This window comes from Pogona vitticeps, chromosome 1 (assembly GCF_051106095.1).
Source record: "Pogona vitticeps strain Pit_001003342236 chromosome 1, PviZW2.1, whole genome shotgun sequence".
Taxonomy (NCBI): Eukaryota; Metazoa; Chordata; class Lepidosauria; order Squamata; family Agamidae; genus Pogona; species Pogona vitticeps.
The window spans coordinates 195,791,255-195,804,242 of NC_135783.1; the positions used below are offsets into that span (position 1 = coordinate 195,791,255).

The window sequence follows — 12,988 nt, forward strand, 5'->3', positions numbered from 1 at the left end:
AAAGAGCCAATCAAACACGCTCTTTATTCCATAACCTTGAAAGAGGGTAGGAAAGAAGATCTGGGGAAGCATCTTGGTGGCAGCATGTTATCGAAGAGGAAGTATTGAAGGTGGTGGCCGAGAGTGAAGGAAAAGAGCTCAAGCGTTAATTCTTGGAGGGGGGGGCAGAAGATTAAGGCATAAGCATCATAAATCACAATACTAGAATGGGAAAGACCATCACACCTGATACCTTCTAAATGTTACAAAGGGATTTTAAAAATCCCTGTAGATTCGCATATCTTCTTAATGTAGTGCCCAGCTGTTATTTCTTCTAAAGACAATGTGATAAAGCTGTGCGTGGTTTCGGCTGTCCCACTTTCACCAGTAACACGGGAAGGTACCCTTTGCATACATGAGAGCCTGTTTGCCATAGAACTTCAGGATCCCATATGATGGAGGACCACCACTTCCCTTTTTTGCCAACCTCTCCCTCCCCCCACATATTAATATTAGTTTTAGTTGTTCTCTAATATTTAATGTATTAAAATAAAGCATTTTAATGTGGTGTGATACATAATCCAGTATTAAAATTACTAACACTTCTTTGCATCTTTAACAATTCATGCCAGATTTCCCCATGGATTCTAATAATGGCAACTGTAGAGGAACCACCGGTGGTGAGTAATATATCTCATAACTTGTTTTCTTCATTTTTTAAAAAAATTCTTGGATTTAGACCAGATCAGTAAGAGAACTGACATGATGCTGCTGGGGTCTGTTTTCGTGCTTGCTAAATCTTTGCCTAGAAAATTTTATAAGCTGTGAACTGTGCCTTTGCAAAGACATCGCTGTAGTTATCGCTCTCAACCTTTTTTTGGCCACAGCCATAAACACAATATGAAAAAAATGTAGGCTGAATCAGGATCGTATAAATCACATGGTAAATCTTTAAAGGTGGTGTGTGAAGAATTGTTTTCCATCTGTAGCATCCTTCAAATGTGCCAGGGCCTCCCAGGGGGCCATATGACCCCCGTTGATAATGGCACTTACTTTTTAATAGAGTCTCTGTAACTATAGAATTATATTCCCATTTTTTTTAAAGTTTGGATAGACAAGAACAATTTAACTACAAGAGAAAAGATCTTTTTCATTATAGCTGATGGATTCCTCAACAATCACAATTTGTTAAAGCAATGAAGCTTTAACCCTAGTCCCATTTTTACCTGGAAACAGTGGGACACACTTCTAAGTAAACATGTCTAGGATTGTGCTGCACAAGGCTGCGTGAGGTAGGACCCCCTGGAATCGCTGGTTTAAATCTGGCTTCTTTCTGGGACTCGAGACCTTTGGAAAAGCTTCCAGTTGCAATCTTGCATCTGCGAGGTGGGGATAACAATATTGGCATTACCATGCAGTGTTCAAGTAAATAAATAAGAAACATCAAGGTTTCTAGCAAGCAAGCAAATAAAATTGTATAGAAAGCACTTGCGAGACAAAGATATGAGGAATGGATAGGTTTCTCATCATCCGTCCCCCACATATTCCCCACTACTGTATGGGAAGCATATAGCAGCTCCAGAAGGTACAGTGGTGCCTCGCTTAATGGCGATAATCCGTTCCAGGAAAATCGCCGTTAAGCGAAAACATCGTAAAGCGAAAAAAAAAACCATTGAAACGCATTGAAACCCATTCAATGCATTCCAATGGGGTCAAAACTCACCGTCCAGCAAAGATCCTCCATAGGGCAGCTGTTTTCGCTGCCTGTCTTGCGAGGAATCCATCCCAGAAAACAGCGGGGAGCCATTTTGTTTACCTGGTGGCCATTTTGAAACCACCGATCAGCTATTTTAAAATAGTCATTTTGCGAAGAATCAGTTCTCGAAGCAGGGAACCTATCATTGCAAAGCGAAAAAACCCCATTTAGACCATTGTTTTGCGATCGCAATTGCCATTGCAAAAAGATTGTCGCAATGCGGTTTTGTTGTAATGTGGGGCAATCGTAAAGCGAGGCACGACTGTACTATAGCTATATTCAGTATTCTTACACATTTCCCCCCAAAAGGAAGCATGGGATGTTGTTTAACTGGGGGGTGAGGGGTGGGCAGAAACAGATTAAACATTTCTAAAGAATATAGCGAGTGTTTCTCTGGCATGTTATTACAGGCAAGTAAATGTCTCTTAGACTCGTATCTAACTGAGTCAGTTCCTGTGTCTTACAAAGACAAATAATAAAAGCTTGCTACCCCTTTTCCTTTGGCTTAAAATGGAATTGTTTCCCCGTTTCATAAAATATGTTGCGTTTAAAAAGAAAAAAGATGCTTGGAAGATTCTCCAGATTCCTCATTTACAAACGCATGTGTATTTTGGTATATTTTGTCAAGTTTAAGTCTTTCTTTTGCATGACAATACAATGCCCCACCCATCCTACCCAGACAGGAAGGTATAGATTAGTAGAAATGTCAAAAGATGACTGGGAGAACTGATTTTTAAGAGCTAACTTTCTTAAAATTGTCTGTGATTAAATTCTGACTTTGCTAACTGCTTAAAGGTCCCAAAGACATAACTGGATGGTGGATGATGACTGCATTTCACAGTGCTGATCTTTTCAGTGTTTCGCAAGATTCATCTTGGAGGACTTGTCCTGAAAATTTCATAAACAGGATATTAATTTGGTTGATTGGTGAAAATGTATTGAAGATGGTGTTTGTTTGTTACCTTGTTTAACTTAGGAAAGATCACTTGATGCCACCAACATAGAAAATATTTGAATGGAAGATTGGAGCAGAAATTCTTTTTAGTGCCTAGATTTCTTAGTGGATAAAACAGAGGTCCTGGAGATCCTTTTTAAAATGTTTCTCCTAGTGCACCAGCTGCTCTTCTTCCCTTTCAAATGTGGCTGTCACAATTCTCTGTTAGATGGAACCAGGCAATTTTATTTTATTTATTTGAAAATATTTATTGATGTATTTGGTCAGTATTTAGCCAAGCTTTGCTGTATGCAACAGAAGAAAACAGATGATTTAGTTTATTCCTAATTAGAAAGATGGCCTGTTTTTTCTCATTGGCTTCTTTTCATTCAAGTGAGTCAAGAGCCAAGATCATTGGTATGTTCTATTCCCATTTATAAAATATTAAACTCACATTTTATAGATATATTTACATATAATATAGTCACATGATAATTATATAATAGTATTCAATTTATATGATTATATAAATTACATTACTGATTTGTTTAGCCCATTTAAATTCTTTTGAAACATTTAGGGGGAAAAAAAACCCAGAAATTTTTGCCAAAAGCTTTTCAAAGATAAACAGACTGACCAAATCAATTCATCTTCTGGACAGCTTACACCAACAGCTTTAACAGCCTTTGCTCTGCTCTGATCATTTTGGAAGCCACCAAATAAAGCCATTGGATCAGTATGATGAATACTTGTATCTTCAAGTAATTTATACATTTGCTCAAATTAAAATGTTTCAGACACTCCCTTTAACCGAAATGCAAGGATAGTTTTGTGAGGTTGGTGTACAGTTAGCGCACAATAACAGAAAAATACAAACTGAATAATATCCTGTATTTGTGGCACCACACTTAGATGCTTAAATACTTCAGATGTAAATAAGACATTATCTGAAAGCATTACTCTATACATACCTCCCTCTAGTCAAAATGAGTTGAGAAATTAAAATAATGAAAGATTGGACCACTTCTTAAATTTACATGTCTTTTGGTTATGCTGACTGAGTCCACCCATAAAGTGCATTGTACACCCTTAAACAAACCCCTTTTGATTTCAGAATTTATCAGATATATGCCTCTGAAGATACATGGGAAAAGGGAATGGCATAATCTCTGTAGCAAGATGCTAGCCACATGCCAGCAACTTGTATGGCAGTGTTCTCACTTCCTCTTTTTGTATGTGTGTACCTTGCACTAAATCTGTTCCAGTTCACCACTCTGGGAAATGGTATAAAGGCCAATTTTATTTATTTATTTATTTATTTTGAAAGATGAATAGGAAGTCCATGTAGAGATCTGTGCAGAAAGATAGGCTCTCTGAATGTTATTATGCAAGCCACTAAAGCTGGCTTCCATGCATGTGAGTCTGATTCTCTAATTAAAATAGAAGAGAAGGAAGAAACAAGAAGTACGTGGTGGAGGAGGAAAGAAGAACCTGATAACACCTATCCGAGAGTAAATCTTGAACAGATAAGATGTGGGAAACTTAGTACGTACTGCAACTCATCCTTCTTCATATCTCAGTTGGTGCTCTTTTCCAGCATCATCCACACACTGTCTTTCATTTTTCTTTTACTCACTCTCGTAAGTGTTTCACCTATGCTGTTTAAATTTGTCTTCTTCAGTGTATTCCAGTTCAAGGCCAAGTAATTGACTGATTGTTACAGAACATGTGAAAGGCCTAGATAGCAGTAGTTGAGATAGAGATGTATGTGTTGGGAGTTTTATTTGCAACCTCACATGCTGTCTGTAATTTATGTGACTAGGAGGGACTTGTCTGTACTGGCGTGACTATCCGCCTATCCAGTACTAAGCAATTGTTCTTTCCAGCCTTTGACATTCAAAGAGAGCCCCACTTCTCTGCTGAGTATTTTGTTTCCTGTCTTTCTTTGGTTGATAGCAGTTGATTGTTTGCTGTTGATCTGTTCAGTTGATTGCTAAGTGTTTGCAGTAAAGAAAGAAGCATACTCAAATCTATAATTTCAAGCAATTATAATTTCAAGCAATTATAAGTAAAGAAATATTTTTATATGGTTGTTGTGGGTTTTTCGGGCTCTTTGGCCATGTTCTGAAGGTTGTTCTGTACTCTGTCCTCATCTTCAGAGTGCTGTCCTCTGAAGATGCCGGCCACGGACACTGGCGAAACATTAGGAAGAACAACTTTCAGAACACGGCCAAAGAGCCTGAAAAACCCACAACAACCATTAGATCCCGGCCGTGAAAGCCTTCACGAATAAAATGTTTTTATACTTTCTCCTACAAGTGTTGTTGAGACTTTAAGTGCCAATTAATGAAAAAGGAATAGACTCTGGGAAATAGCATCTATTCTCCTCTGTGGGTCCCTGTCCTTCAACTGCTTAACAAAAACCCCAAACTTACCAGAAATCCAAAACTTTGCATTAGTATGTTGGCTTGGTTGCTAGGCAACATCATTCAGGGGCAGGATTCCAGTCATTCAGATAGGCAAGAGATGATGGAACAGGCTCATGTAAAAAGAAAAAAAATGAGTTGGGGTTTTATATGCTGTAATAATATATCTTGGCTGTGGTATTTCCCACTGCTGCTGTTCAGAAAAGGAGGCATTTTGGGATGATTTCTGTCAGGGTCACAATTTCCCTGAATAACATCCCACTTCCCTTCTCTTTCCCGTCAATATATTTTCTGCCTAAGGAAGTGGCTCAAACGAAAAAGGATGACTAGACCATTCTGAAACAGTATGTGCTCATATGTCTTTTGAAAATGTATGCTTGTGTATTTATTATGCTATTGTTTTTCTTTCTTCCAATGGTTTCTACCCCACCTTACTGTATCAGAGTGTACTCAAGGCAGATAACTAGGGTTTTAAGCTGAAGAAGATGACAGAGCCCCGCAATACATAATGTTTTGTTGCACGTAACTAAAATGGGAGAAACCCTTTTTGGGGAAAGAGTACAGTTATGTGAAAAAGAAAGGACACCCTGTTTGAATTCTATGGTTTTACATGTCAGGACATAATAAAAATCATCTGGTCCTTAGCAGGTCGGAAAATTAGATAAATACAACCTCAGATGAGCAACAGCTTGCTGAATAGAGAAGACAACCTGTCTTTAAGCTGAGCACAGCATCTACTTGGTAATCAGCGGCCTCAATCCTGTAGAGACATTACACGTTAGCAAGAGGAATCACATAAGTCGCTGTGGTTAATATATGTTATTATACAGTATATGCCAGGCACATAGTCAGGAGTCACATGACGGGGTTACCTCATCGGTCAGCCTTGGCAACTTACTTGATTCCTTTTGGATCCATGTGGATCCCGAAAGATTTTGACCATTGAGTTTTTCTGTTCTTGCAGATAGACATTGTTACAGGTCAGGCATTGGCTTGGCTGGCATGGAGGCACCTAGTTCTTTGCTGTAGCAGTGAGAGAAACATTATATTTGAGTGTTGTCCCCCAGTTCAAAGGTGCCTGTTGCCTAACACACAGAGACCCACAGTTGACTTCCTGAACTGAACAGCTGACAATTCCTCTTCTGCTTGCTCAGGGAGACAAACGGAAAAGCCAAAGGTGGTTGAGCTTGCTTGTGTCTTGCCTGTACATGATACCATCCTTCCTTCCTTCCTTTCTTTCGTTTAAAGGAGACGATAGATTAGGGGTGAATATTTTGGAGTTCTTAGACTACAATGCCCATAATTCTCTGTTCTGAGAGTTCTGCCTGACAGACAGCTAAACGCGACTCACCTGGGAGAAAGGCCTCTGCTGGAAGGCTTAGGTCCTCCTGGCTGCCTGTTCAGAAAGAAAGCTCCCAGCTTGCACTGGGGCAAGAACAGGAAACTAGGTCAGATCTAGGCCTAGTTCAGCCTCAGAGCCTTCCCATTGAGGCCTTTCCTCCAGCTGAGCCACATTTAAGTGTCTGTCTGCCAGATGGGATTTGTAGTCGAAGATAACAGAAAATCCCATCCAGGGTAAAGGTCTCATCTTTTAATAGTTGCGTAGGAACTGTACTTTTGGGTGTTCAGTTTGTCATGTAGGGGGTAAGGAAGGTTTTATCAAGAGAAATCTTAATATTTACCACAAATCAAGTTCCAGTGTTTGTGTAGCTGTTCCTTCTGGCATTGGGAACCCAGTCAGGCATCATGCACCCCAATATGCTTCCAACATCATGGTCAATCAGAACGCTCAACAATGCTGGCTAATTACAAAGTGTAACACACAGTGCAGCTCATTCTTGTCTATTTCTGCTCTAATGGTTGGCATTTCTGTTTTCTAGAGCGCTGTAAATGCAAGCCTATAAAAGCTACCCAGAAAACCTATCTTCGGAACAATTACAACTATGGTAAGCAATTGCATGGCTTCGTGATAGGCAACTATTTTAAAGGAAAGAAGATGCATAAATAGAGGCAAACAATATTTGACATAAATAGGTGTGTGTGTGTGTGTGTGTGTGTGTGTGTATGTGTGTGTGTGTACACACGCACACACAGCTTCCTTTAAAGCAGGCTGTAGGACTTTCCTGCACCTTACACCCACCCACCCCCAACAAAACCACGCACATGCAGAGTGTTCCACCGAACTGGATATACTTTTGGTTTGGTTTTGGAAACCAGGATGTTTTGGACTGGAAATTGACCCACAGACCTTGCCTTCAGTATTTGATATGATGAAGGATCTAATCTTGCTTCAGACTAATAAAACACACACACACAGAGAGAACTATGTGTTGTCGTCCTATCCTTCCTCCAAGGATACAGGTTCTACCTGCAGCCATTGTACCCTTACAACTATGGTGTTACATTGATTCATGCTGAAAGAGAGGGACGGGCCCAAGGTCACCCTGCCAGTTGCGTGTCTGTGTGGAGATTTGAACTTGAGCTTCTGAGGTCCTGTTTCAAAACCTTATCAATTTCAAAACCAGACTGGTTCTCAAGCAACATCAAAACCAACTATATTTCAAGAATCCCACAGGTACAAATTGCATAGATAGAAAGATGGATTTACAAAATGGATTTATAAAACTGATCTTTACAGGGGTAGCCTTCAAAAAGTTCTAACAAGACATATATATATTCTTTTACATGCCATCAAGTGGATTCCAAATTAATATTCCTTTCAGATTTCCTAGGTATCAAGTCCTTGGAAGAGATTTTCCTTCCCCTTCTTCTAGGGATGCCTTGGGAGTGTGCAGCTTGCTTAAGGTTACTCAAGCTGGCTTTTCTCCTCAAAGACACACTGAGTATCAAACTCCTGAATGCTCCCTCCTCCCCACCCAGTGGTTTTACTTCACTTGCTATGAGTATGTGGAATTGTTGAGGCCCATGCCTTCATTTTAAGGAATACATGCTTGTTTTCCTAAACACAGTGTCATAATTGGAGAACTTTCTCACAGAAACATCAGAGTGACTAACCTTTCCCACGCTGAATGGCCAATTGTAGTTCAAGGTGGAAGGTGGGCACTCCTAGCTTTTTGCTGGGTTTTAGGCAGGTGCAAGTTTTTTTGTAGCAGTAAGTGTGGAAGGAAATCAGGAGCTGGTGTATATCTTTATACCTCCTTCTGTTTCTGAAATTCAGCAGTGAGTGTGGATCTTGAGGTAGTCAAAAGGTAGCTGCAGAAAAGCTGAAGGTATCAATGCATTTGGAGGAAGTCCCAAGACTTGCAGAAAGAATAGAATAACATGGATGCCTGACTGAAAAATTGAACAGGAACTGTTCCCATGGTAACAATCCTTGGGAGTCCCTGTTGTGATCATGATTTGCTTCAGGAAGAGCAAGGGACCTTCCAGAGGCCAAAGGGCATCACGTGCCCAACAATGTACTTCAGATATCTATGCCCCTCACTCTGCTTATTCTTATCATCGTCATCATCATCATTTCTATTGAAAAGGCCCGTTGTGCCCTCTAGAAGGCAAGGAGACAATCTTGTCCTTTTCCCCCTCTTTTTAGGCCTGAGTGGGTACATTTTTTTCCAGCAGTTGCTAAAATACCTAGGTGACACTTGTGGTCCTGCATTTTTGCCTTAGGCCCTGCCTACCACTGGAACACAGCTGCTGAGAGTTCCTCTGCTGTTGATTTCCATTTCATTCGTTCACCCAGAGGTCATTGCCAACTTCTGTCTTACTGGGACTTATGTGGCATCTGGGTCACATGTGTCCTGCCACCCATTTGTGTGGCCTCCTGAGCCATCTTTTGCTGCAGAACTTTATGAAAATGGAGAATATTGCAAATCTCCTTTAAAGCAAGCTGTAGGACTTTCCTGCACCTTACACCCACCCCCCAACAAAACCACGCACGTACAGAGTGTTCCACCGAACTGGATATACTTTTGGTTTGCTTTTGGAAGCCAGGATGTTTTGGATGGGTCCAGGGGACTGGAAGTTCACCCACAGACCTTGCCTTCAGTATTTGATATGATGAAGGATCTAATCTTGCTTCAGACTGGTTCTCAAGCAACATCAAAACCAACTATATTTCAAGAATCCCACAGGTACAAATTGCATAGATAGAAAGATGGATTTACAAAATGGATTTATAAAACTGATCTTTACAGGGGTAGCCTTCAAAAAGTACTAACAAGACAAACAGAAAAGGGAAGGTACTATAATAACAATGTCAGCAACAACTATCACAGTTAACAATAATAATTTGGTACGGCAATCTTTTATTTTCTTAAAACATTCCTTGTCTAAAGTAATACAGAAAAGAGTAATACAACGTGCAAAATGACACAAATCTTGATGCCATAATTGGGACAGATCTTTTTGTGCGTTTTCTTCAGTGATTCGTGCTAAAGTGAAGGAGGTAAAGGCCAAATGCCATGATGTCACAGCCATAGTCGAGGTAAAGGAGATTCTGAAGTCTTCCTTGGTGAACATTCCAAAGGACACTGTTAACCTGTATACAAACTCTGGTTGCCTGTGTCCACCCCTCAGCGCTAACGAAGAGTACATCATTATGGGTTATGAAGATGAAGAACGCTCCCGGTAATTCCTTGTTTCTTTGTTTTTCCTGCTGATTCTGAACATAAATTCTGAATAGAGTATAACAGAAGCAAAACACAATCCACAGAATATACGTATGTGATCACGGAACTTGCAATATTCCTAAAATTGTGAAAGAAATACTGAGGCCAGTATTTTGTTGCGAGTCTCAGCTAGAGAGTAGACCCACTGAATCAATTCCTGAATGGTAAGTCAACACGTCAGTAAATCCTGTTGAGTCAGTGGGTCTGCTTCACTTGGGTTTAACAGTAGGATACTAACATGGATTCATCATGGACAAAATGTTTCCGAATGCAAAGCTGGGATTTTACTTGGTTGAAAAACTTTCTGCAACAACCCTAGTACTGTACAAGCAGTTTCACTTTCAAGGAGCTTGCACAAGGAGGGACCGGGAAGCATAAGCTGGCTAATTGTAACATTAGGGGGTCACCACCTACATAAAGGCGGCACCCACAAAGCACAAGATCCGGTGTTTCTGCACTGGTGGGTCATTGTGTTCCCCTTGGTACAGAACCAGATTCTGACTTGGGTTCTTTTACAATGACAGAAATCTTTAAAAACCAGCTTTACATAAGCGTTGAATAAATGGGATATAGCTACGTTCCCAGGAGCTAGAGAAGGCTGCTGTCTGGTGGGCTCTGTGTGTATATGCCCACTAGACAACAGCCTTATATATATAGAGAGAGGGTCACCACTTGCGTAAAGGCAGCACCCACAAAGCACAAGATCCCCCATACTGTATAACTCACAATACATACTGTTTGTTTTGTAAACGTGTAGGTTACTCTTAGTTGAAGGCTCCATAGCAGAGAAATGGAAGGACCGTCTTGGTAAAAAAGTGAAGGTAAGAAATAGTTCAATTAATTTTTGCGTCATTAATCTATTTGGTTATAAAACGATTTAACCTGACTGATGAGCCCTTCTGTCACTGAATATACAGCCTGATTCAATACTTCTGTTGTTTACTCAGAATTAAATAACACTGTATTTAGTAGGGCTTACTCTCAAGTTAAACTTACACAGGATTGCAGTCTCCAGCATTACCTAGGATGATGTCCTGAGTATGTTTGCTTCTCTCTCTTTTTTTTAAACTGTAGTTCATATTCCCCTAATGCCAAAATACATGTCAAAATGTGTAAATGAATACATACGCAAAAAATTTAAATGAGTCCTTCAAACCTAGCGGTGTGCCTTCTTAGGGTTAGGGTTCTTGCCTGGCTCTGTTCCTTCTTGGAGGACCATCCCCAGAGAGTGCAGATTGGAGAGAGTTTCTCGGCCCCGTGGAGCCTCAATTGTGGGGTTCCGCAGGGCTCGATTATCTCTCCAGTGCTATTTAACATATACATGAGGCCGCTGGGAGGGGTCATCAGGGGATGTAGGGCTTCATGTCATCAGTACGCTGATGATAATCAGCTCTACATCTCCTTTTTTCCAACAACAGTGGATGCTGTTTCGTCCCTTGAGCGCTGCCTGGGGACTGTTCAGCAGTAGATGCAGGTGAATGGACTGAGGCTGAATCTGGGCCAGACAGAGGTGCTTCGGGTGGGTGTCCCAGACATCAGTGGTCTGGGAAACTCCCTCTCCTTTGGTGGGGTGACTCTTACCACTAAGACTGAGGTTCACAGTTTGAGTGTACATCTGGACCCGGCGCTCACCATGGAGACCCAGGTGTCATCAGTGATCCGTTCCGCACATTTCCACCTTCGGCGGATTGCCCAGCTGCGTCCCTATTTTGATGTGGGGGTGCTCACCACTTTGGTCCATGTGCTCATAGTCTCAAGATTAGACTACTGTAATGTACTCTACATGGGGCTGCCTTTGAGACTGACACAGAAACCTCCGATGATACAGAACATGGCGGCCAGACTTCTTACTGGGGTGAAAAGGTACCATCATATTTCCCCCACTCTGGCCACCTTGCATTGGCTGCCCACTCGTTTCCATTCAAAGTTCTTACGATTACATATAAAGCCCTAAACGGTTTAGGACCTTGATATCTGGTAGAGCGCCTTCTCCCACCCAGTTCTGCTAGAGTCACTCGTTTCAGCCAGGCCAGGCGGCTGAGGGGCCTAACGCCGAGGGAGGTCCGGAAGGAAAGAACGAGGAACCGGGCCTTCTCGGCAGTGGCCCCTCGACTTTGGAACAACTTGCCAGTGGAGCTCCGCCTGGCTCCCTGTCTGGGACTTTATTGAGGAATAAACTTAAAACCTGGCTATTTGGACAGGTTTTCCTTCCTGCTGTATCTTAATTTCTTATACTTTCACCATCTTGGATCCATAATATATGTTTTTTGGTTTTATTGTTTTTAAGTTTGTAATGCTGCCCAGAGTAGACCTTTGGTCTAGATGGGTGGGATAGAAGTCCAATAAATAAAGAAATAAATAAATAAATATATTTTTTGTGGTAGAATCACTCCCTGCTAGAGAGCATGCGACACAAAAGCTGGAGAGCCACTGTTGATCCTTCATTCCTTGGGAGGGTTGTAGGCTTGTTGCTGCCTTTCAGCCGAGGCCCTAAAGGCGTGGGAGGGGAGTGTCTGTTTGTTCCCATAGAGATTACAAACAGCAGGCTTATTGACTTCGTTTCTTAGAAGCCTCAGGAAAAAGATCAAGTGTGAAGGCTTCAGAGTTCAAAGGAACTTAACTCCTTCTGACCTTGTGTCTTTGTGATCTCATCTCTGCTTGGCACTGTGGAAAAGATTACGCTTAGAATACATAATAGCTTTCTTGTTTTATTATAAGGGGTTCAAGCTTTCTTATGTCTTGTCTTTTCTTTTTTTATTTCCACCCCCCCACACACACACACTTCTCATAAACTGGTGAAAACTAGGAAATACTACCTTACCAACTGTTCCACTGTTGGAGCTCCATTTGTGACTAAAACCTTTAAAAGTATGTTTGCTTTAATGAATTTGTAACCATACTTTGAATTAGTCAACCAGACAGGATGATTTCCTGAATAAAACAAATTGGACACACCACCTAAAGAACAAAAATGACTTGCGCTGCAAAAAGAGAGGGGGGAAAGATAGTATATTTTGCTTATTTTTCTGTTTTATTCCAACATATCATTTATTTCCTCAGCTTTCCTGGAGAGAGTCAATGTGAACGATTTGCCCCCCGGTGTATCAAAACCCCTTAGCTGCCTCCTCCTCTGTGAGCTTGTCTGTCCATGCCAATGGTGTTCCAAGGTCCTCCTTCCCATTCCCCATCTGCCTCTCAGGTTTCAGGTGGGGCCTTTTCGGTGGCAGCACCCAAAATGTTAGGCTCCCCTTCCAGGGGGATTAGA

General features: G+C 41.2%; 1 protein-coding gene and 1 long non-coding RNA gene across 3 annotated transcripts in view; one reads left to right on the forward strand and one right to left on the reverse strand.

Annotated features, from left to right (window-relative positions):
* Positions 1 to 12,988, forward strand: part of FRZB (frizzled related protein) — a 33,743-nt gene that overhangs the window by 12,519 nt on the left and 8,236 nt on the right. The window contains exons 2-5 of one of the 2 annotated variants that reach the window (XM_072981100.2): positions 612 to 659; positions 6,976 to 7,041; positions 9,478 to 9,682; positions 10,481 to 10,544. In XM_072981100.2, coding sequence (XP_072837201.2) covers positions 612 to 659; positions 6,976 to 7,041; positions 9,478 to 9,682; positions 10,481 to 10,544 — 383 coding nt within the window. The remainder of the gene's footprint in view (positions 1 to 611; positions 660 to 6,975; positions 7,042 to 9,477; positions 9,683 to 10,480; positions 10,545 to 12,988) is intronic. The other variant, XM_072981106.2, reaches the window with a different exon arrangement.
* On the reverse strand, positions 1,126 to 5,219 carry LOC144589333 (uncharacterized). Its single transcript, XR_013545399.1, has 2 exons — positions 5,105 to 5,219; positions 1,126 to 1,358 (listed from the first exon to the last, which is right to left on the reverse strand). It is a non-coding gene; the product is annotated as an uncharacterized LOC144589333 (long non-coding RNA).